This window comes from Megalobrama amblycephala, linkage group LG3, assembly GCF_018812025.1.
Source record: "Megalobrama amblycephala isolate DHTTF-2021 linkage group LG3, ASM1881202v1, whole genome shotgun sequence".
NCBI classification, from domain to species: Eukaryota; Metazoa; Chordata; class Actinopteri; order Cypriniformes; family Xenocyprididae; genus Megalobrama; species Megalobrama amblycephala.
This window is the reverse complement of record NC_063046.1, coordinates 50,088,731-50,110,833: the sequence shown is the minus strand read 5'-3', so window position 1 is coordinate 50,110,833 and position 22,103 is coordinate 50,088,731. Positions and strand designations below refer to the sequence as shown.

General features: G+C 38.5%; 1 protein-coding gene and 2 non-coding genes across 14 annotated transcripts in view; 1 reads left to right on the top strand and 2 right to left on the bottom strand.

Annotated features, from left to right (window-relative positions):
* The window catches only part of LOC125265611 (nuclear factor 1 B-type-like), a 106,790-nt gene that overhangs the window by 4,030 nt on the left and 80,657 nt on the right, over positions 1–22,103 (top strand). For 5 of the 12 annotated variants that reach the window (XM_048185943.1, XM_048185940.1, XM_048185941.1 and 2 more), the window contains exon 2: positions 19,683–20,214. In XM_048185943.1, the coding sequence (XP_048041900.1) occupies positions 19,683–20,214 (532 nt within the window). Of the gene's footprint in view, positions 1–13,749; positions 14,228–14,254; positions 16,149–19,191; positions 19,335–19,682; positions 20,215–22,103 lie in introns of those variants that run through there. The other 7 variants (XM_048185949.1, XM_048185948.1, XM_048185947.1 and 4 more) reach the window with 7 other exon arrangements.
* On the bottom strand, positions 9,619–9,690 carry trnah-gug. The gene has a single exon. It is a non-coding gene; the product is annotated as a tRNA-His (tRNA).
* On the bottom strand, positions 10,119–10,190 carry trnah-gug. The gene has a single exon. It is a non-coding gene; the product is annotated as a tRNA-His (tRNA).

The following is a 22,103-nucleotide window of genomic DNA, read 5'->3' as shown; positions in this document are numbered from 1 at the left end:
ATGCAGACAGCTACTAATGACTGGTAGTTGACATGCAGTTAAAAAGTTACTTATAGTTAGCAGAATGTCTAAAGTGGACTATCAAAAGTATTTATTTAAAAAAAAAATTCAAATATGTAAAATATCTAATAGTTGTAGTTGTTTTATTTTATATGGAATTGGTTTCCTGATTGGGTACTTCTGAATAAGTAATTATTTTGTGGCTGTTTAAAAAGTATGTTTTATATAGTTGTTACAGTATGCAGGCACAGAGAGAGCAGAGGCTTGGATCCAGGGAAGCAATCTTTATTTACAAAACTAAACTTCTACAGTAATATAAATTCAAAAAGAACACAAATGTAGAGCACCAAACATAGACAACAGCCAACAAGTAACTGAGCTCAACTGGGGGTATAAATACTCAGGACTAAATGAATGAATCAGTGAGGGACAGGTGAACACAATAGGTTACTATGGTAACAAACAGGCACACACTAGGAAACTAGGTCAACTAAGGAAAACATAAAGAACACAGGAACCAGGAACACAGAACAGAACAAAGTTAAATTTCTAAATAAGAAAACCACAGATCACAACCCTGACATTACTCCCCTCTCCTGATAGATGCTTCCTGGCACCATAAACAAAAACTACACCTTAGTGGTTGTGGGAGGGTGGGCGAAAGCAGAAGGTGGTCCATAGGGAGAGGAAGACTTCATGGGCTAATTGGCAGAGGGAAGGACCATGGAGGAAACAATAGAGGGAGGAGCCAAGGGAAAAGATTATGGAGGGAGGAGCCAGGGAGTGACCAGTAGCACAGCCAGGATGAAGGCCCACTGCTTAACCGATGACGGGTGGAGTCAGATGTCTGACCACCAGTGGTGGAGCCAGGAGAGTCGGAGACCCAGGCTGAGCTGAGGAAACACAGAGACCGGGCGACACCTTAGGTCCTGGAGGCCTAGGCGGAGCAGCAGTGACAAGCGGCTGAGGAGGAGCCAGGGTGCCAGAGGACTGAAGTGCAGCCGGTGAGCAACGACTGACCAAGGCAGAGCCGGAAGGACGAGGGAGCCTGGTGGAGGTGACTATTCGACAGGCTGACGTAGAGCCAGGGGATCCCCTTGCCAAAGCGGAGCTGGAGACTAAAAGACCTGAGGTGGATCCGATTTGTTGGTTGGTAACTGGCTGTCTTGAGTAGAGGAGGTGGGAGAGGGAGGCTGGTTGGGACCATCAGAGACACAGGAGACATGGAGCTGGGTGAGGACCAATGAAGACACAGGAGACTGGAAAACCCGAGGCAGATCCAAGAAGCTGGTTGGAGCCAACTGAGGAGGAGCCAAAGGACTGAAGGGAACCAGTGGAAGCCTCAGTCCTCCAGCACCATGGCTCCACCTTGGCCACTCGTCACTGTGGCTCCACCTAGGCTTCCAGGACGAGGTCACTGTATCAAGACTTGATGATGACTAGATGGTGGTCGTTGGCTGCGGAGGTTGCGTCTGAGTGGTGGCATCTTCCTCTTCTTTTCCACAGAACATAGTGAAAACACTGCTTCATGAACTAGGACACCAGGGCTGTGTCCAAAATCGTCCTCTATATCCTCATTCACTATTCCCTACATTAGTTCACTTAAATATTTCACTTGAGGGAGTGAATAAAAATGAGTGAGCGAATTTAGACACTGAGTGTGCCGGAAGGGCTGCCGCTTTGTGCTTGCTATTTAATAATTATTTGAAATTTAGCAAACTGGCAGCTCCAGTTGTAAGATGAAAAGCTTTATCTTGAACTCTGTCATGGAAACTATGTATAAACCTTTATAAACAAGGAATTAAAAGGAATTATACCTGTATGACAGTGGTTCCCAAACTGGGGTACACGTACCCCTGGGGGTACGTGAGGTGACAACAGGGGGTACGCGAACAAATGCTGAGTAGTTCATTTAATTCTACCTTAAAATAATATTAAAACCGAGCCAAAATGTCGTAAATCCAGTACATTTAATCAAATTACCTCATCATTTGGAATAAAAAATGACTGTATCCACACAAGCAGCATGCATATGATAGATTGCGTGCAGAATCTGCTGCCTTAAATCGCGCTTACTGTCGTTCTCGACAATGCACCTTTGTAACAGTAGGGATTTAGCACTTTACGCGCATGAAGAACAAATAAAGACACAGATAATGGATTAATTTCGATATAAGACTCAAACTTTCTCCGATACAAAAACATACCTTGTGTGAGTTCTTGTATTTAATGATGATAATAAGCAAGAACGCAATTGTTCCCAAATATCCACATGACTGCAAACGTGACATTATTATACAACAGGTCAAAAAAAAACTTACATTTTAAACACAGTACTGTCTGTATTTACTATTTTGCAATGAAATAATAGTTCTAACGAAACCACAGCAGAACTACAACACACGTCTCTGTTTCGCGAACAATTCTGCGGCTTTGAACGAATCGTGAGAGTCAATGATTCAATGATTCATTCATAGCCACTTGCTTCGTTACTGAATGAATGACTCGATGACTCACTCATAAAAACAGTGACTTGCTGCCACCTACTGGCGGTTTTAGTTTAATATTTAAAAGTTTTACTTAGTTTTACCATCATTGCATATTTCTCTATTGAACATTTTTATATATTATTTTTTTATTTTATAACATTATTTATTTTATAAAGTTATTCATAAAGGTAAAAATATGCACTGGAAAATCAATTTAGGGGGCAAATATTGTCCCTTAATGGTAAAGGTGTAACTGCAGTCGAAGTGGAAGAGAGGGGGTACGCAGAAGGATGGTAATCCCTTCAGGGGGTACTCCAAGCAAAAAAGTTTGGGAACCACTGCTGTATGATATACACTGTAGCCACATTGGACTAGTGGTTTGTAAAGAGGATGGATGGATGATTTAGCAGCGGCCGCTCATTCAGACACGGGAATTCATTTTGAGTGCAACTCTCACAGTGAATTACAGGTATTCTCTAGCCATTGAACGTACATCAGTTGTATACTGGTTATTGCGGTGCATTGTGGGATTGAATAAGTGCACTCAATAATGTCCACTTTGGTTTTGGACACTACTACGGCCCTGTCCCAAATGGCACACTTCATAGCACTTTCGGTCTTGTGGACTTACAATGGCTGCTGCGTGCACGTGTCTATTAAGTCTATGGCTCGTTTCCACTGAGCGGTACGGTACGGTTCGGTACGGTACGGTACACAATTTTTGCCGTTTCCATTGTCAAAAGTTGTGAATGGCACCCTAATTCCGAACCGTACCGTACCACTTTTTTGGGACCCTTTCGTTGGGGTACCAAGCACAACAGTACCGTACCAAAAGGGTGGAGCTACACTCTGCAGAACGTTGATTGGTTGACAGAGAATCGTCACTTGCGCGTGCTACAAGGGAAATGACAACACAAGAGGCGCCACACAAATGTTGTTCAGGCAACGCGTGCATTAATTATCTTCACTTCATGTAGGCTATATAACAAAACACAATATAAAACACAACCCTGCCTCTTTTCGTTGTTATTTAAAAAATATGAAACCTATTAATGTGTGGTTCAGGAAATATGTGCATATGTACTCTGAATATCTTTACTGTATGTAGCCTATAATAAAATGAAATAAGACAAAACAACCTTCTCTTTTTGTTAAACGTCAGTTTTAATTATCAATAATAACCATTATAAATAAAATATGAGAAGCTATACAATAAGAAATAAAGACAAGCAAACAATTCAGTCAAACGTACAGCGCACTACAACGGTAAAGTTAAATAAATATATAAAGTTATAAAACTTCACTTTCCCCTCAGCCAAAACGATTTGCCCGGGAACAAATTATAAATTAATGAGACCAAAGATTGCCCGTTATACACAAGATGAATGATATCTTGTTTTTAACCACTACAGAGACATCAGAGCCAGCGGCGAATGTCAGAAGGACTAGCTGAGGTACAGCTGCTCTTGGCTGGGTACATGAGCACCGAGCGCCCGGTGATCGCCTGGAACTCCGAAAACGTCAGATCAAATTTTCAAATAGGTGCTATCTTTATAAATTAACCACAGATTTGAGATTTAAACAACTACATTCTCGCCTGAAAAACTTTTAAAACTACATTTCATGACACAGTAAAAATAGTTTTTAAATTACGCTGGTTTTCTCCTCCGCTTGCTGGTAGGTGCTGCTGCATGGACGTCTGAACTTTGCGATCTTGGTATTCTGAAACGCCGAATGTTGGCGTGCAGCAAGCAAAGCTCATCTTCTTCTTGTGACAGACAGCCTCAAGCCGATAAGCAAGAACAAGATTTGATGTAGTATGTCCTCCATTGTTGTTTACTATATCGTTTTCTTCTTCGCGTGAGAATGACGTCGATCACTATTTTCCGGCTACACCACGCCTATCAAGTAAGGGTACTGTTTGCGGTGGAAACGCAAGCCTGATCAAGGTGTACCGCTCCGAACCGTACCGAACCGAACCGTACCGCTCAGTGGAAACGAGGCATATGAGACTGTATGGTGTCCCATTTGTCAATTTTAGGTCTCAGAAGGGTGATATGTGCCCTCAATGCACACTTTCGCCGACCCCGCACTGGTGTGAGCTCTGCAGCAAGACATCTTCCCGACAGTCAAAGCGGCATTACGGCACGAAAGTGCGGACTCGTAGGAAGACCGTGAGTGTTTAGGGTGCCATTTGGGACAGGGCCTACAAATGGCTGTCATATCAAATAGTGCCGTATTTAAGGGTATAGGGGGTAATTTCGGGCAGAGCCCTAGTCAGCTAAGGAAGACAGGAAATAAACACAGAAACCAGGAACACAGAGCTACAATCCAATTAAGAAAACAACAGAACATAAACCTGACATTAGTATGTGTGTATTAGGGTGCAACAGTCCCCACCCACTTTTTCAGCGGCCTAAATTTTGCAAGTATTTTTCCCATTCATTTTAAAAAGATTTTGTTAAAGAGTTGTAAGCCATGACCAAAACTAACCAACTATGAGGTGAATCACAACATAGCAAACTTTAATTTGAAGCAAAAACATATTTGTTACAAGCGTGTTATAAGACTGTGTAAGCAGCTTTTATGAGGGAAAAGAACTACAATGATGCATTGCGAAAGACATAAATGTATTACAAACGTCAGAAAAATGTAAAGATTTTGTTTGTGTATATAAAAACCACATATTTATGTTTATTGCAAAATATGCATATAGACACAAATATTGAAGGACACTGACTTGATTACATAATTCACAGTGCTTCATATGGGACTGGGCAGGTGCTAAAAATTTATTTTAGCACAATTTTCTTGTTTCAGTTGTTTCAGATTTCTTTGCAGCATCCTGGATAATAGTTACTTCCGCTTTTAAATACGATTATTTTTAAAAACTTGAAAAAATGCATACTGACGGCTTTAGCTAAAGCATATATAATTGATTAACAACCTTGTGGCTCACAGTAGGTCTGACTTTAAATGGTTTATAAGTTATCTTTTAGTAAATAAGTTATCTTTTAGTAACCCTAACCCTAACACATGGGATAGTAAAGTGTCCATTAGATGTGCACTTCAGAATCTCAGAAGTAGTAGGCTCATCCGGGTATTTTTCACTTACCTTTTCATGAATATTGTGAATTTGGACATCCTTCTCTTTTTACATACTGTTTTTCTTCTACTATATACTAAGGAAGTATGCATATTCAGATGCAACCTGATGGTACTTTTAAGACTGTTAAGATAAAGAGTACTTCATACTTTCGGTCCTTTGGGAACACTGGGCAAGTGAATATGGTGCTCTCACATGTAGCACATGTACATGTGGGGACTATTTTTAAGCTGTGAAAAGGCTTATATGGGTATGCAGACTATCAGTTAACTTATCTTTTAGAGATCAGATGAGGAGCATTTTGAAGAGAATGATCGACCAGGGGTTCTTTAACTGCTACAGCGATGTGTAGCCATGCCTGACGAATATCTGCTTAGGGCAATTAGGAAACAAAAGGCCTCTTTGTTCTAAACAGGGTTGGGGGGTCGATGAGGGGACGTTAAGAAAGAAGGAAGGCTTGAGAGAAGAAAAAGGGAAGCGTCAAGGTATGGGCCAGAACTGCTGCATGGATGAATGGTGTATAGATCAAGTCAAGTCACCTTTATTTATATAGTGCTTTACAGTGATAACAGGAAAATTATGCATTTCAGCTGTTATTCAGCTGAAGTCAGTTCAGTATTGATTATTAAATAAGTTCATTTAATCTATAAGCAGTCTATATAGGTGTAACCTGACAACTTGTATTAACTGATCTCAGAGCATAAATTAAGATCATGAATTCAGGTCATCAATAAGTGTGTAGTATAGGCTTTTAAGAGTTTTTAGAGTTTGATGTTCAGACATTGTTTTTATTTATTTTTAATAGCTCATTAAGATGAAGGATCAACACAATTATTTCAGAAAAAGTCACTAATTCACTTAATTCAGGCTTGCTTACAACCTAAATGCCTTTCTGCAGAAGAAATGCGAGACCTGTGGATGGATATATTTTGATTAAATTATTTATTGTTTATACCTGTAGCATTTTCCCTAAACTGTTATATGAGAAGAGTCATGCCAACATAATCTACAAGTATTAAAATTTTAGACATGACTATTCTTAAAATATGGTCTTTTTTTTTTTTTGCTTCTCATGAAGAACTGAGTCTTTAAGTACACTGTAAAATCTAATTAGTTGTTTTTAAAAAAAGCATATACGCTGCATCAAGGAAGAGAATTACTATAATACAAATGAAGTTCCAATTGCCCAACCACAATGAACACTGATCATCATAATGGTGAGTTCAAACGAAAACATTTAGGAACATCAACATTAATTTATGAAGTAAGCTTATGTGATGTTCTTTCAAATATTTCAGTTGTACTGGCAATTGAACATTTAAGATGACTTTGGGAAATCAGTGAATGCAAACAGAGAAAAATAACTGCGGAAGTGGAGGAAATTAGTGAAAAGTCTATTAAGAATTGCTCTGCCTCAAAAAACATTTTTTGCTTGAGAAAATGGTACTTCAACTTATCAATTAATCATAACTTGTGTTTTCTGAGTAAAAAAGGTATAGTATGTGAATAGTACAGATTACTAGATTTTTACAGTTAAGACATTAAGTAAAGTTAACTAAAAAGTGTTAGTTAGAATCACTGTTGGATTTTGTTTATTAATCTCACTGAAGCTGCTTCATTTATATGCTTCAGCGCTCAACTATCCAGTGCCAACTGATAAGAAGTCATTGAAATATATACAAACAGTCATCTGATCTTCAAACAGAAAAGTTAAACATTTTCATGTAAATGGACTGTCTTATCGATGCCAATGTGATACAACAATAGTCCAGTGTAGTACGTTTACAGTGGACGTTTAAACATCATAATTGTTATGATTCATCACCACTACAGAGAATCCAACTTCCATATTTGATGTACTAATTTCTTGGAGTATTTATAGTACACAATACTGCACATGTCAAAATTATTGGTATCATTCAACATACTCTTAGTGTGGTGTGATCACAAGAAAACAACTTTAGCCTTTATTTTTGAGGTTTGTGGAGGAAACCCTGTTTAGAGAAAATGAAAGATCAAATATCAGACCGCGAGACTTCTATAGTCGTGGCTAATGAAGATGCACATTGTTACAGGAACATGTGTTCAGAGACCAGACAAAGGCCTGCAGGGATGCACATTTCATGCGACATAGGTGCATGCTTGTCCTGTCAATCAAGACCTATTGAAGTGAGGAGTGAGACAGATGCACATAGAGAGAGAAAGCAAGTACACAGCAGTTTTGCCTGACTCTTCTGTGGAGGCCTGCTGCTTCTTTCTCGAAGCTGAAGGATTTGCAATGCATGCACGGGTGTGTGTGAGTGTGAAAGGGACGCAGTGGTTTTGGCAGGATTCCATGTTTACTGTAAGCTTTCTCCTTGTTTATTTGAGCGTGCGTCTCGTTGTTGCTCTTGTTCTTGGTTGCTGGTTCGTGGTAGCGAGGAACAAGGCCAGTCTTTCATGGTTGTCAACAGGTGCATAAGAGCTCCCTCTGCATGTCTTTGAGTGTGTGTTTTTGTTTGATACGTAAGTGTGAGTTTTTTTGTCAAGGCTGAATCACAAGGCAAAGAGACTGGAAACAAGCAAACTAAGCAAAATGACATTGTAACAAAGGACATGTGCATGTTTCTAACTTTAAAGGGTTAGTTCACCCAAAAATGAAAAGTCATTTATTACTTACCCTCATGCCGTTCCACACCCATAAGACCTTCGTTAATCTTCAGAGCACAAATGAAGATATTTTAGTTGAAATCCGTTAGCTCTGTGAGTCCTCCATAGGGAGCAATGGACACTTCCTCTCTCAAGATCCATAAAGGTACTAAAAACATATTAATAACATAAATCGGTTCATGTGAGTACAGTGGTTCAATATTAATATTATAAAGCGACGAGAATATTTTTGGAGCGCCAAAAAAACAAAATAACGACTTATTTAGTGATGGCCGATTTCAAAACACTGCTTCAGGAAGCATCGGAGTATTATGAATCAGTGTGTCGAATCATGATTCAGATCACGTGTCAAACTGCCAACGGCTGAAATCACGTGACTTTGGCGCTCCGAACAGCAGATTCGACAGACTGATTCATCTGTGCTCCGATGCTTCCTGAAGCAGTGTTTTGAAATCGGCCATCACTATATAAGTCGTTATTTAGTTTTTTTTGGCGCTCCAAAAATATTCTCGTCGCTTTATAATATTAATATTGAACCACTGTACTCACGTGAACCGATTTAGATAGGTTTTTAGTACCTTTATGTATCTTCCTCCCTATGGAGGCCTATGGATATCTTAATTTGTGTTCTGAAGATAAAGAAGGTCTTACGGGTGTGGAACAGAATGAGGGTAAGTAATAAATGACAGAATTTTCATTTTTGGGTGAACTAACCCTAAATAAGTATAGGTGAATGCATAGGGCTAAAAGAAACAAAGCAACAGTTTTTTTAATACAATTTTTAATTATCTGACAAAACTTTGATTGGTTTGGGTAGATTAATTATTGATTCATTTTCACAGCATTTCTATTGAATAACATTATCTGGCCTTTTAGTTGTCTCTACCATCTCAGTAACAGTCAGAAACAGCAGTGTCTAGAATTACTACAGGTGCAGTAATCTCAAACGAACACAGTAAGGTAATTAATCAGCCTGTATCTCTGCCAAGTTTTCTTTGATCCATTTGTAGGCAGTGGTTTCATATACATAGTCGTTTGCTGCCCTCTGGTGCTTGAATCATCTGGTGCGTACAACTGCACTTATAGCTAACCTAAAAACACACAGGTCAGGCAGATGTTGGTTATGCTTTTATGATCCATTTTGCAATCACTGTAGAGGGATAAAAAATAATATTTTGAGATACAAGAATATGAATTGATACGAATTATTTTAAATAAATAGAGGTGTTACAAAGTTGAAGACAGTACATGGTAGGCTAGTAGGCTATATAATGTTACCTATCAGACTTGTAGGTGATATATATAGATTTTCTTTAGCGTTTTCATGAGCACATAATTTTATCACTCAAAAGAGCAGCCTTGTGTGGGAATGTTTGCCGTGACCCGGATTCGAACCGGGGTTGCTGCGGCCACAACGCAGAGTACTAACCACTATACGATCACGGCACAGGGGCTAGGACGCCAAAAGCTGTCAGACACAGTTCACTACCGCATCCTTGTGGGCTGAACGTAAACTGCGCTGTACATACACTCCCCAACATAACTTCTATACTATAGGTTATCTAATAAGTGGTTCTGCCTTCGACGAACAAGGTTATTTGATCGACAAAGAGCAAATATTTTATTCAAAAACAAATGTTTAAGTTTTGATATAACCAAAAGCAATAACCATCATTTTTCCTGCTGTTTAAAAGTTCATTTCTTTCAGTGAAGGTTATCCAGGTTAATGTAAGATGTCAGTTTAGAACGGACAACCACAACGTTCTCGAACAATATGTTACTAGTACTAGTAGCCAGTTGTTTGTGACACGTTGTCGCTTTTTCTGTCACGTTAAATCAAGAACAAGTGTAAAAGTCACCGCTGTATTTGTTCTTGCCGTGACCCGGATTCGAACCGGGGTTGCTGCGGCCACAACGCAGAGTACTAACCACTATACGATCACGGCGAGCTATGACAGCAGATGGGAAACGGCAGTCAGACACAGAGCAGCATGGGTTTACAATTACAATTTAACCTTATAAAGATAACAGTAGGTTATTAAACAGTATTAATGTTAGGATATTTCGACTGTAGCATCGTAACAATATCTCCGAACAAATATGTCACTTTGAGACGTCATTAATTAAGTATGTCAAAATTTTGCCAGTGTTTTTAAATTCGTTGGACCTTGCTTACTGTTTCACGTCTGGCTTCAGGTGGCTATGATGTGTGCATTCTGTGATCCTGTTGTTAAAGTATTAAACCGCAAAATTAAAGCGAATAAATGGTCAAAATAGCTGTTATTAAAGTTCCAAGGTTAGAGTTACAGGTTTTACGACAATATGAGGAGACAATGTGCTTCTTGGAACGAGTGAATGAGTGGGACTAAAGCAGAGCAGAGCGAGGTCACTGGCGCGTGCTCCTGTGTGAGTTTCACAGCTCCTGCACTCTTCCGTTAGAGGAGGATGCGCTCTACATACGTTCTATTGTAAATTATGAAAAATGCGCCTTGCGAAAGTGTTAATCTAATACACTGTGATTTGTTTCACATTACCCCGCTTGCAGTCTAAGCCCGCTGATACAAATAAGCTATGGCCTTGTGGCGCAATATGAAAAAGCTTTCCGACATATATTTATAGGCTCTCTGGCCACTTAAGAGCAAATACCACTTCAAGATAACTCTTATATTCGACAAACGCTTTACCTGTTTTGCAGTATTGGACCGAGCAAAACTGATGATGGCGTGTAGGCTCATTTTTAAATGTTAGTGTTGAATTTAGCACTGCACAGAGCTTCCATATGAAGCCGAATTACTCGAAACACGTAAAATATGATATGAAATTATAGCCTGAATTTGAATGGTTCATCACTTGCTCACAAAATAAGCTTAGTGTTTTTGACACATATTCCACACAATAATCTTGTTAAAATGGGAAAGTTACGTTACTTGGAGAGAGCCTGAGCAATGTGAAAATTATTATTTATCAGTTTCATATTTATGTAGGCCTATAGCCTACTTCTGCAAATCTGCCGTGAGATGTATTATAAAAAATTAATAAAATAATGGAAAACATATATAGTTTTATAAATACAAATTAGTGCAGTTTTTAATTGCTCAGTGAAACACCCATGTTATTCTTTAACACATAACAAACATCCAAACCCATCATGACTGCACATTTTGCGTGGATAGAGTGGTAGTTTTATGAAAAAATAAGAACAATAAATTGTGCATTGTAGGGATGCATCGTGTTCATCCTTACAAAAAGAGAAAGATTACCTAGCTATGCCTTGACTGAAAATATCTTTATAAAATAATATCTAATTTTTTTGTTAATTATTGATTGTCATATAAAATTTAAATTCTGGCTCAATAAGACAAAATGTGACATACACTGATAATATAATACATTTAGAAAACCTGCTAATTTATGGGAAACAAACTCTTATAGGTCTCAGAGTGAAATGTTAAAATGCAAATTAAATGGGCTATTATCAGTTACTTAAAATAAAAGAATACCTTTGTAACATCTCTTGCAATGACATAAAAAGAGGGCATATAGAACAGATCAATCATGGAATCGTTGATGCTCAGTTAACTGATTTATTGTGGACTTAAAAAAGGGTGATGCAATGGTGATGCAATTTATTAAGCAGTAGGTCACTGTTTTGCATTAAATCAATTTGCGCGTTGCAAGCAACTATATTTTTAAAGCAATAAATATCGATGTAGCATAATTAATAATCAAGTAATATTCACTCTTAGGACTAAATACTTACTGAACAGCGAAATACTAACTTCCCTAACCCGTGAAAACATGAAAACAGGTTTTAATCGTTCGACTCATATTCTAGGTCTAAAAAGGAAACGGAATCTTTTTGATAATTTCTAGACATTTTAAACGCATAAATATCAGGGACTCGCTAAGGCACCAGCTATAGCCTAAGTAAAATTAATGACGAGAAAAGTTTGGCTTTGAAGTCGAGAGAACAGAAACCTCTGAACATGAAATGCAGTGAACTTACGGAGGCAGTCTCGAGGCTCGCTGCGCACACACGGCACAGGCTATCCAAACTCATGTGGCACTTGACAGGCGCACGAGTAAACAGATCTCTAAAATCTTCAGAAGGACATCGATCTTTCTATATGTTAATAATGATTTCCTGTCCTCCGCTCGCCACCGAACTTGCCAAAGTTTACGTCTAAGAATTTGGAGCCCTTTCGCTTCATTTCGTATCACACTCCACCTACTCGAAATAATGATCCAACGAGCCCGGTGTCTGTTGTTTCAAACACAGGGCTTGTTTGTTTGTTTCACAAGGGTGACAGCGTAAACCAGAATAAACTATTCATTCTAGGCATGTAAGTCGTTTATCTTGACAGATTCATTTAGTTAGCCACGAGTGCAGTCACAACCAAAACGAACTTTTCGACGTTCACAAGATGACAATCCAGTTACAAAACGAAAACAGTTATAAAGGTTTGTGTATCGGAAAGAAAGAATTTATGATATCCTAATGACTTCTGTTTAAATTATAGAAATAACAGATAAAAATGTTAACAACAAAATTACGAACGATTAAATAATTTATTTGTCATACATGCAGAGTGTTATGTAGCCTATATTTCTGCTAATCGCGATTGACTTGTAAATTTGTAACGACTGACCCAAGACACAATGAATTTTGTTGAATCACCACTGAATAGCATGACTTGTGGCATATATATATATATATATATATATATATATATATATATATATATATATATATATATATATATATATAAATATACAAAATTCGTCAGAATTGCTTACCATTCAGATTTATTGTGTGTGCTGTCTGTTATTTGATTACACTTATTAATATTTTTCATTATTTATTTGTGACTGTAAATACATACTCATACACAGTTGTATTACTCCTGACTGCTTTTCTATGTTTGATAGTGCCTAATTTAATGGCACCGGACCGGTAAACACGCTCAGATTAATGCGCGTTTCATTCATATGATGTTGGACTGTGTGTGTGTGTGTGTGTGTGTGTGTGCGGCGCTCTGGTGTTCTGGTCTGGATCAATGCCATCATTGTGCTCTCTAACAGTGGTGACTTTCTCTGCTATATCATTCAAAATATTAACAATGGTTTAGCAATACAACCTATAGCCTAGTACTTCCAACGATTTAAAGATGGTCTGTAGCCTATTAGTGGAAAGTCATCAAAGTTTAACAATAAACAGTGTGGTTTAGATTGTCAAAATCGGACACTAAACAACCAACAGCATGAAGGGGAATTAGTATGAGAACAGTTATCAATTTAAAAAAATAAAAATAAAATAATAATTAAAAAAAATAGGCAACTAATTGATTTAGTAGTAATTTATTGGCTTTCATGCCTGTCCAACAATTCTTAATCCCCCGGAGGCCAAAATGGACAGAGGAATTTGACCTATCTTCAGCCACTAGTTTAAATTTCGCTCGGTCTCGCTTTGATGGGACTTGGTCAATGTTAATATGCAAATAGTGACACTGCCTGCCGAGCGGAAGTGAGGGGCCTAGGGCATGGAACGCCGAGCGGAGCTCCACCGGTGCGTCAGCCAATCAGAAACAAGGATGTAATTCCAAATGCGCAGCTACGTTTGGCTGCTGCCTGCGAGAGCAACAGCGACGACAGACAGAGAAAGTGAAGGCGCAGACCTACCCACTTCCAAAAACTCAGCCTATTCTGGACCGCGTTCAACTCAACCACCAAAAGCTATCCAAAAGACTGACTTGCAGAGGAAGGAAGATAAAAAATATCTGAGGTGCTCGCTGACTTGATTTTGCCGCCTGTCTGCCAAGAATTCTCTTCCGGTGTTCTTTTTTGTAAGCACTACAACGTGAAACGAAAAGAGAAAAAAAATAAAAAAGCACAATTTTTTGAACTTGAGACATGTGAGCGTACCGGCTTCAATTTCATCCGGCCTCCAGGAACCCCCTTCAATTCCATGCAATACAGTGCAATGGTACGTTATGATGGAAAACACTGTCTTACTAACATTTGTGAATATTTTTCTCGAGTTACTGTGTTGCGCGTATGTAATCTCAACAGAGCAATAGCATTGCGTTTCATGATTGAACTGAGCAAGACACTTTAAAACGGCAGACAAAATGATAGCAATGTTAGATTGTTTATGTCATGCATTGGCAGACGTCCTATATGGGTCATATCGTTGTGTCAGAAGTCGAGTTTGTGCCTCTTGGCATGCATCCTGTGTTAGCTAAAACTCTCCCCTATTGAATAGCAGTGCGCTTCTGGCACGGAGCAGCAGCGTGAATACCTGGACAAGCCGTGTTGATATTTACTCACACTGTTCTGTCATTTAAATGCTTGTCTGGGGCTGTTTTACGTAGCGACGCTCGCGTTGACTCTCTTTCACACTGTAACTTTGTTCTTTGATACTTTAAATCTAAGAAACATTACGTCGATGTTTGTTTGCAGAAGAGCCGAATGTTTACGTCCATAAACCATGAACATTGGACTTTGTTGCGTTGCGGTCCATTGTTTTAGTAATTGATTCAGTGTCCTTCATAAAGTCTTTGTTGAACCTTGTAGACATATGAGTTGGACGGAGGGGGTGGGCTTTGACTTCGACACAAGATGCCGATGTAACGCGAAGGGAATCATTATCTGTCCAACAAACAGACTGGCCCTGTGCTCTTCTCTCGCTGGGATTCGTGATATAACCGTGCACTGCTGTTGATTTTTCTCCTTTCTCGCAAAATTAAAACTGTTGTCACGTAGGGATCTTTTAAAAAGCACAGACTAATTTACTTTGAGTTCTTTTGCATGCAGACCCACACTTGCATTAATAAACTGTGCTTTTCCAAGCGTATGATGTAATACCACAGCCTTTATGTTTTATAAGTAATGCCATGTCTCTGTATTGGTTTATAATAGCTGATAGTGAAAGCAAACTTAACTAACGAAAGTCTAGAAAAATAGGCTAGTCAAATTAACTTTCTTTATATTCCCTGATATGATTTGATCATAAGCATCATATTTTGTTTTAATCAAGACAATGTGGACTGTATGAAATGCAATCAAAGTCAAAAGCAAAATTAATTCATATTTATATAACTAAAGTAACATATAGCCTAGATGCAAAGAATGGTCATTGTAGGCTATAAGATTCATGCACTTGTTGTTTCTTCATAGTAAAAAAGATATTAATGGCCTAAAATTGTTTTAATTTTGAGGCTAATTGAAGAAGCCAGCAAACATGATAACCTATCGTTTTACATGCCTGCCCAAAGTGCTCATCACATAAAAATGTCATTTGGATAAAAAGTTGGAAATTGCTTAAATCTTTGTCAATGTCACGGAGGTGCAGTCGAGGTGGGCTGGAGATATGGGATATGCGCTTGCTGGAAGAGGAGGAGTATGACTGTGTAATTAAAGGCGAAAAAAAAAAATCTTCAGACTGATTTGTTAGGCTCCAGCAGACTAGAGGGTGTTACCGGCCCATATTATATCAAGTTTGAAAAGCGAACACATGATCAGAAATTAGGCGCCTTCAAGTTTTCTCATATAGGCTATTATTCAAGATTCCTATTTGAAACTCAACTCTCAGATTCCGGTAGCTTTTTACTCAGCGGCGGGTTCATCTCACGCGCTGTGGATGCGTCTAGATTCACTCCGTTTACAATCTTTTGTGCTCTTAAATAGTCTTCGGGATCGGTTAAATGCTAAGTGTGGGATCTCCAGTTGTTCTCTGTTTCCGGATAAGAGCGTGTTTTTTTGAATGAGGATATCAGGTCTTACTCAAATGTGCACGGAGCAGCACAGGCTCTGAAGAATGAAGCGATAATATCAATCATCTGATACCCTTCAGGACTTTGATAACCGCGCGATCTACGATGTATTCGCCGATTTGTCTCACACAGGTATATTATACATTTTTGAATTATCACTGAGTATGTAATTCTTTATGCTTGTTTTGCCTACATTATTTACTGCATGTGCTTTTGATTCATTTTAAAATTGCTGCAGTTGCTATTACGCATTTATTGTAGCTACACCCCCCTCTTGTCTTTTTAAAGTTCAATATCGTATTTAAACAACTTCTTCGACGTTGTCTTACAAAAGCCATGTGAGAAAATCGATTCATTTAAACATAACTGCAACCTTTAAAACCACTCCTAAAAAATAAATATTCAAATCAGAACGAAGCCGTTTTTAAATGCATCAAAGAACCTTTTATTCTCTGGTTCCTTAGAAAACCATCTATGTACTGTTTTTTTTTTTTTTTTTTTTTTTTTTTTTTTTAAAGTACCCAAACCAATACCTTAATCTGACAAACCTATGGCTGGTACAAGAACTTTTTTAATCTTCAGAATTATATAACCAACTTAAGAACCTTGTAGAGAGAGAAATGGTTAATAAGTTGTTTCTTTGAAGAACCTTTCTTTCTTTCTTTCTTTCTTTAAAGAGTGTAGTCGATTTTAAGTAGCTAGGACTTCTAAAAATCCGACGGAGATCCAACTTGATGTAAAGGGCTATGTGATACAATGTAGCTCCCTGCGCACATCAGGCGAAGCTGAAGACGTTTATTTGAATAATCACTGAATAGACCAGTGTTGACTTAAATCTAATTTTACGTCGTCTGTAAATGTATTTTTTGGTAAAAAACTTGGTTAAACAAGAAAACATTTATGAGGTTAACAACAGGGAGATGACTTTGAATTCACTTTTTGAGAGCTCACCGTTGTATCTTCACCTTTCTTTGAGAAACCTTGCTTTATTTTGTACTTGGAAGCTTCTCTCACAGAGTGAATTAAGATGAAAACAATGATAACGTTGATTCAGCGGTTGGACAGAGTCCGCCGGCTTTGGCTGACACAATTTTACTGTTTATATTTTCCTTGGCATCAGAGAGTGATTGACTGAGATATGGTGAGTACAGAGGACCTCGAGTCTGCGCAGCCAACAACCTTGTGCTACACTTTGAACTATTAAAAATAGAAATTCTTTGATTTTTTAATTTATTTTTTATTTTTTTATTGTTTGTTCCAGGACATTCCTTAACATTGCGATTTGAAATAAATTTGCATAACAGCTGCTGACAAAAGATCAATAATGTTTTTATTTTACATTAATTTTAATGTTATGTTGTAGGGATGTGTGATCTTGCAAGGCCTCAGAATTGTATTTATTTAAATTCATTATGGCAAGAATAGTAATGAAAAAGAAAAGTTATCACAGATTTTTGTGTCATCAAATAGGGCCATTACATTTATAGCAGAACAAAATTGATTTAATGGAGATCCTTTTTGCATGCTATCAGTATAGTTATTTCGATATTAGACCATCGTTTTTGTTGTGCGGATTTGTGGACATTATAGGTTGCATGTAGCTAAAATATAAAAATTATTAAATTGTCTGTCATCGGATTTGTTTGAAAATCAGCACTTTGAATGAACTTGGGTTTTTATACATTCCAGGTCTACACCACATAGTGTGAAAACTCACACTCTTCAGCGAGTTAAATTTTTCTTGTGCAACACACACTATTGCACATTGTCGCACGAAGCATTGCACATGCATTCCTAAGTTGTGTAGTTTGTATGGTATTTATACAGTGCTCGAGTGTGGGCTGTGTGTGGGGCTGTCAGAGAAATATAGGCAGTGGTGTGCTGGCTGTGGTTTCCCAAAGAGCTGCCGGCCGCCTGCACACAGAACAATATGTGGTTTAACTCTTCTTCGATCCATTCACTGCAGCCCTTGTTCATTTTTCAGTGTGGCGGTGAAAAAAAAATACACAGAAGTTTGCGGAGTGTGTGTAAGATGGTCTTTTTCATTGTGTTGAGATTCTCGCCCACTTGATCTCATTGTCTTTTTACTTTTTTTTCCTTTTCTTAAACCTTCTCATCCATCGATAAGAATTTACAGTGCTTATTGATATTTTGACTAAAAAAGAACTATAAAAGAATAATTATATTTTGCTGAACAGAAAAATGATAAAGGGGAGCTTCAGAAAGTGCTAGTGTTTATTTTTTATTGTTTGGTGTGTGAAATTCTCCTGCTGTTCTATTTTATGTTTTAAAACATGATTGAAATTGCTTGATAATATTGAATCATTTTCACTTGCTGAGGCGATGAGGAGATTATATGTGTGAAAAAAACTGATAAAATGTCAGTGTTCTGTAAAATTGGCACTAAGTTTACTCCGCTTGTAGTGTAAAGCTATATAGCAAGTTGAGGCATATGAAGACAAAAACGCCTTACGCTCAATAAGACAAGTGTGAATTAGCTGTGCCGCTTATTTGCGGAGTCAGGCCGCTTTAGTTTTGGTTTGGCATTTTAATGCCACTCTTACCAAACAGCTCTGAGGCCCAAAGAATGTGAGTTTTCTGCCAAGATGTCGTTTTCGTTGTCCATCTAGATTTGATTTTTGGTGGGCCTTGTAATAATTGTGATACATTATTGCTAACAAATTGATTCCCAAGGACCGCAAACACCTCCTCATAGTCAAGAGTAAAAGCTGTAAGGTGTAAAAAAAGGTGTAAAATTGATTCCCTCTCCCACTCCCTGCTTTTCTTCATTCTTCTTTCTGTACTTAAATGCCTTACCTAGTGCTTCTGGCCTTGGGAAGGTTTGTCCTGTCATTTTAGACAAAAGACATGTCCCCATTTGTCTTGCTTTCTTTACAAACTGTGGTTGATAATAATGCCCTCAGCTGTCCTTGTCCAAGGCATTTAAAGACTATCTTTTGGGTTTTCCAGGATTCCGAGAGGTTCTGTGGGGCTCTGTGGTAAGGGCTGTTTCAGGAATGCAGGGCGCTTTGATAAGAGATCTGGAAGTATGGGGGGTGCTTGCTCTCTTGTGCCAACACACGGACTGGTGCTTTGAGCGTGGCTGGAGACGGAGAGCGAGCGAGAGAAGGGGGTAGAGAGATAGAGAGAGAGAGAGAGAGAGAGAGAGAGAGAGAAGGGTAGTGAGAGATTGGTGATTCTGGAACTGTCTGCTTTACACTGGCACGGCGCGGGCAGACGCGGTAAACAGTGGCATCCTTTTTCTGCGTGCCTCCGACACCTGCAGGCAGGCCAGCGCTGCCTGTCGCAGTGGAAATGGTAGATGAATGTTTCATGTTGATGCTTTAAAATCTCATTTTAAAGAACTTTAGTGCTTAAAAGTTCTCTAAAAGCAGGAAACTGAAGACTAGAGTTGTTAGAAAAGTATATTTGTAACTGTAACTCTGTTATTCGCTAATGTAATGTTTTTTTCTGGACCATTAAATGGTCATTTGTATAACTTTATCTACTTTTGGGTCTTATAAATAGTCTTTATCTGCAGTGTTTCTAAACAGCCTTATTTTTTTGGCTGCATGGGCTCTTGGCTAATTCAGACGAGAATCCATGCCAAAAGGTCACTTCTGCTCCTGCTCAATTTTTCTCCTTTTCCCCTCTCTCTCTTCTCAGGATGAGTTTCATCCCTTCATCGAGGCTCTGCTCCCTCATGTCCGTGCCATAGCCTACACCTGGTTCAACCTGCAGGCACGAAAGCGCAAGTACTTTAAGAAGCACGAAAAGCGGATGTCCAAGGACGAGGAACGGGCCGTGAAAGACGAGCTTCTCAGCGAGAAGCCTGAAATCAAGCAGAAGTGGGCGTCTCGTCTCCTGGCCAAGCTGCGCAAGGACATCCGGCAGGAGTACCGAGAGGACTTTGTGCTCAGCGTAACGGGCAAAAAGCACCCGTGCTGTGTTCTCTCCAACCCCGACCAGAAGGGCAAGATCCGCCGAATCGACTGCCTGAGGCAGGCTGATAAAGTGTGGCGGCTGGACCTGGTGATGGTCATCCTGTTCAAAGGTATTCCGCTGGAGAGCACAGATGGGGAGCGGCTGGTCAAGTCCCCGCACTGCACCAACCCGGCACTTTGCGTCCAGCCCCACCACATCACTGTCTCTGTGAAAGAGCTGGACTTGTTTCTGGCATACTATGTCCAGGACCAAGGTAAGTGCGAGGGGAGGTTGGGAAATAACATTTCTTGACTTGATTTACATGTGCTACTTTAACTACTATTTCCAGTTGTTATGTATATAAGAATAAGGACATACATATCTTGTTTTACATGCAAAGAAAGTTTCAAACTGATCTATTTTGGTACATTTAAATAGTATTAAAATTATTTGTATTTTAACATATTTTACAGATTAGTTGGCATATAAAAAGTTTTTTGCACGCGCTGGAATCGCATGCATTTGTAAAAATGAATTCAGAATTCTCAAACAGCACTTTTTTTATGACCAGGTTAGCATCAGAATACAAGACAAAATTTACATCAGAAATGAAAACTATAAAGTATAAAAACATACAAGTACTCCTTATTATACAAATACATGCAAAATATGTATTACATAATGAGAATAAGTGCACAATTACACAATAACATTCTATTAGAATTCTATTTTTTCTGACTAGATCTGTTCTAGTATTTTTCAGTTATTTTAACAGTCATTTGTGCTATTTTATTTTAGCAAAGTAAAGGAAAAAGGTCTTAACTCCTCTGCACACATAAGTACCTTCACATTTATTCATTTAACATGTCCTTTTATTCAAAATTACTTAAAAATAAGGAAGACTACAACATAAACTATTCCTTTTATTTCCATTTTAAGTTTTCTGTTTGAAAAGTATTCATTTGGACATCATCCATATTTTCCAGGGAGCAACAATTCAGTTATTTATAAGAATCATTACATGACAAAAATAATTTCAACATCATAGAAGTGTTGCTTTTGTGAGTATGTAAATGTTTTCATTATCGTCAGGCATGGCACCTCCATTTTGTGAAACTGAAGTGCCAGGGTAAGCAGAAGGCAGAGCGGAGGGACAATAATGGTTGCCACTGGCACCATGGTTGGCATCAGAATCTCTTTTGTGTCTTTGTAAGATGGCGTGCATTCGCCTGTTGGCACTCACACGACAGCCTAAATCTCTTGTATACTGCTCTGAATTGACCGTAGTCTCCACTCTTAATTACAAATAACATGTTTAACATATGAAGAAATTTGTATATAAATTCTAACAGGTATTTTCAAAATCTTGAACTGTTTTTGTAGCATAATCGTAGTGGCTGACTCATGCTTTAAATGTTACTCACTAAAGATATTTCTGACCTTTCTATAATTTGAAAAAAGAAGAGTATGGAAGAAACTACTGAAGTAAATAAGTGTCAGTAAATGAATATCGGGTTCTCTGTTAAGTGCTTACCGTGGCAGTGCGGTGTGTTTTGCCTTTAGTATCCAGTGCCCATCTCTAGACAATGCCCTCACATTATGCCAGTGCACCCAGGGCGGCCATTTTGTTAGCGTTGTGCCAGGAGAGTGGTAGGAAGAGTGCCAGTGACTGAGGATGGCCGTTGATATCAAACCCTCTTTGTCTGCTTACTGCATGCCTTTGATTCGTTAGTTGGCATCCGCAATGCAGTGGGCATGGAGGAAAGTTTCCTGACGGCGGTGGAATGGCAGTTGACATTATTCACTTTTATAAAATCCAGCTAAATAAAACCGAATGTAAAGCAAAAGGAAATCTTTACCCACATCATAAGGAAATTGTGGTTGTGGTCTGTGGTTGTGAATTGAAAAAAGTAAATCGTGTTCAGTGCTCAGCTGATTTTGATGTCCGTATGCCAGCGAAGGTCCCTTTGTAAAGAGACTGAAAACCATTACTGCTTTTGTTCTATTTATTTCATAGAACGTTTTACTTTTTACTCACAGTATAATTGTAAGTGTTGTGTGTGTACTCTTTGTAATTCATCTCATGGTCTGGTTTAAATTTAAAGGTGTTTTAACCGCTATCCGCAGCACCTGGCATCCATAGGGGCATCAAACAGTTTGCCA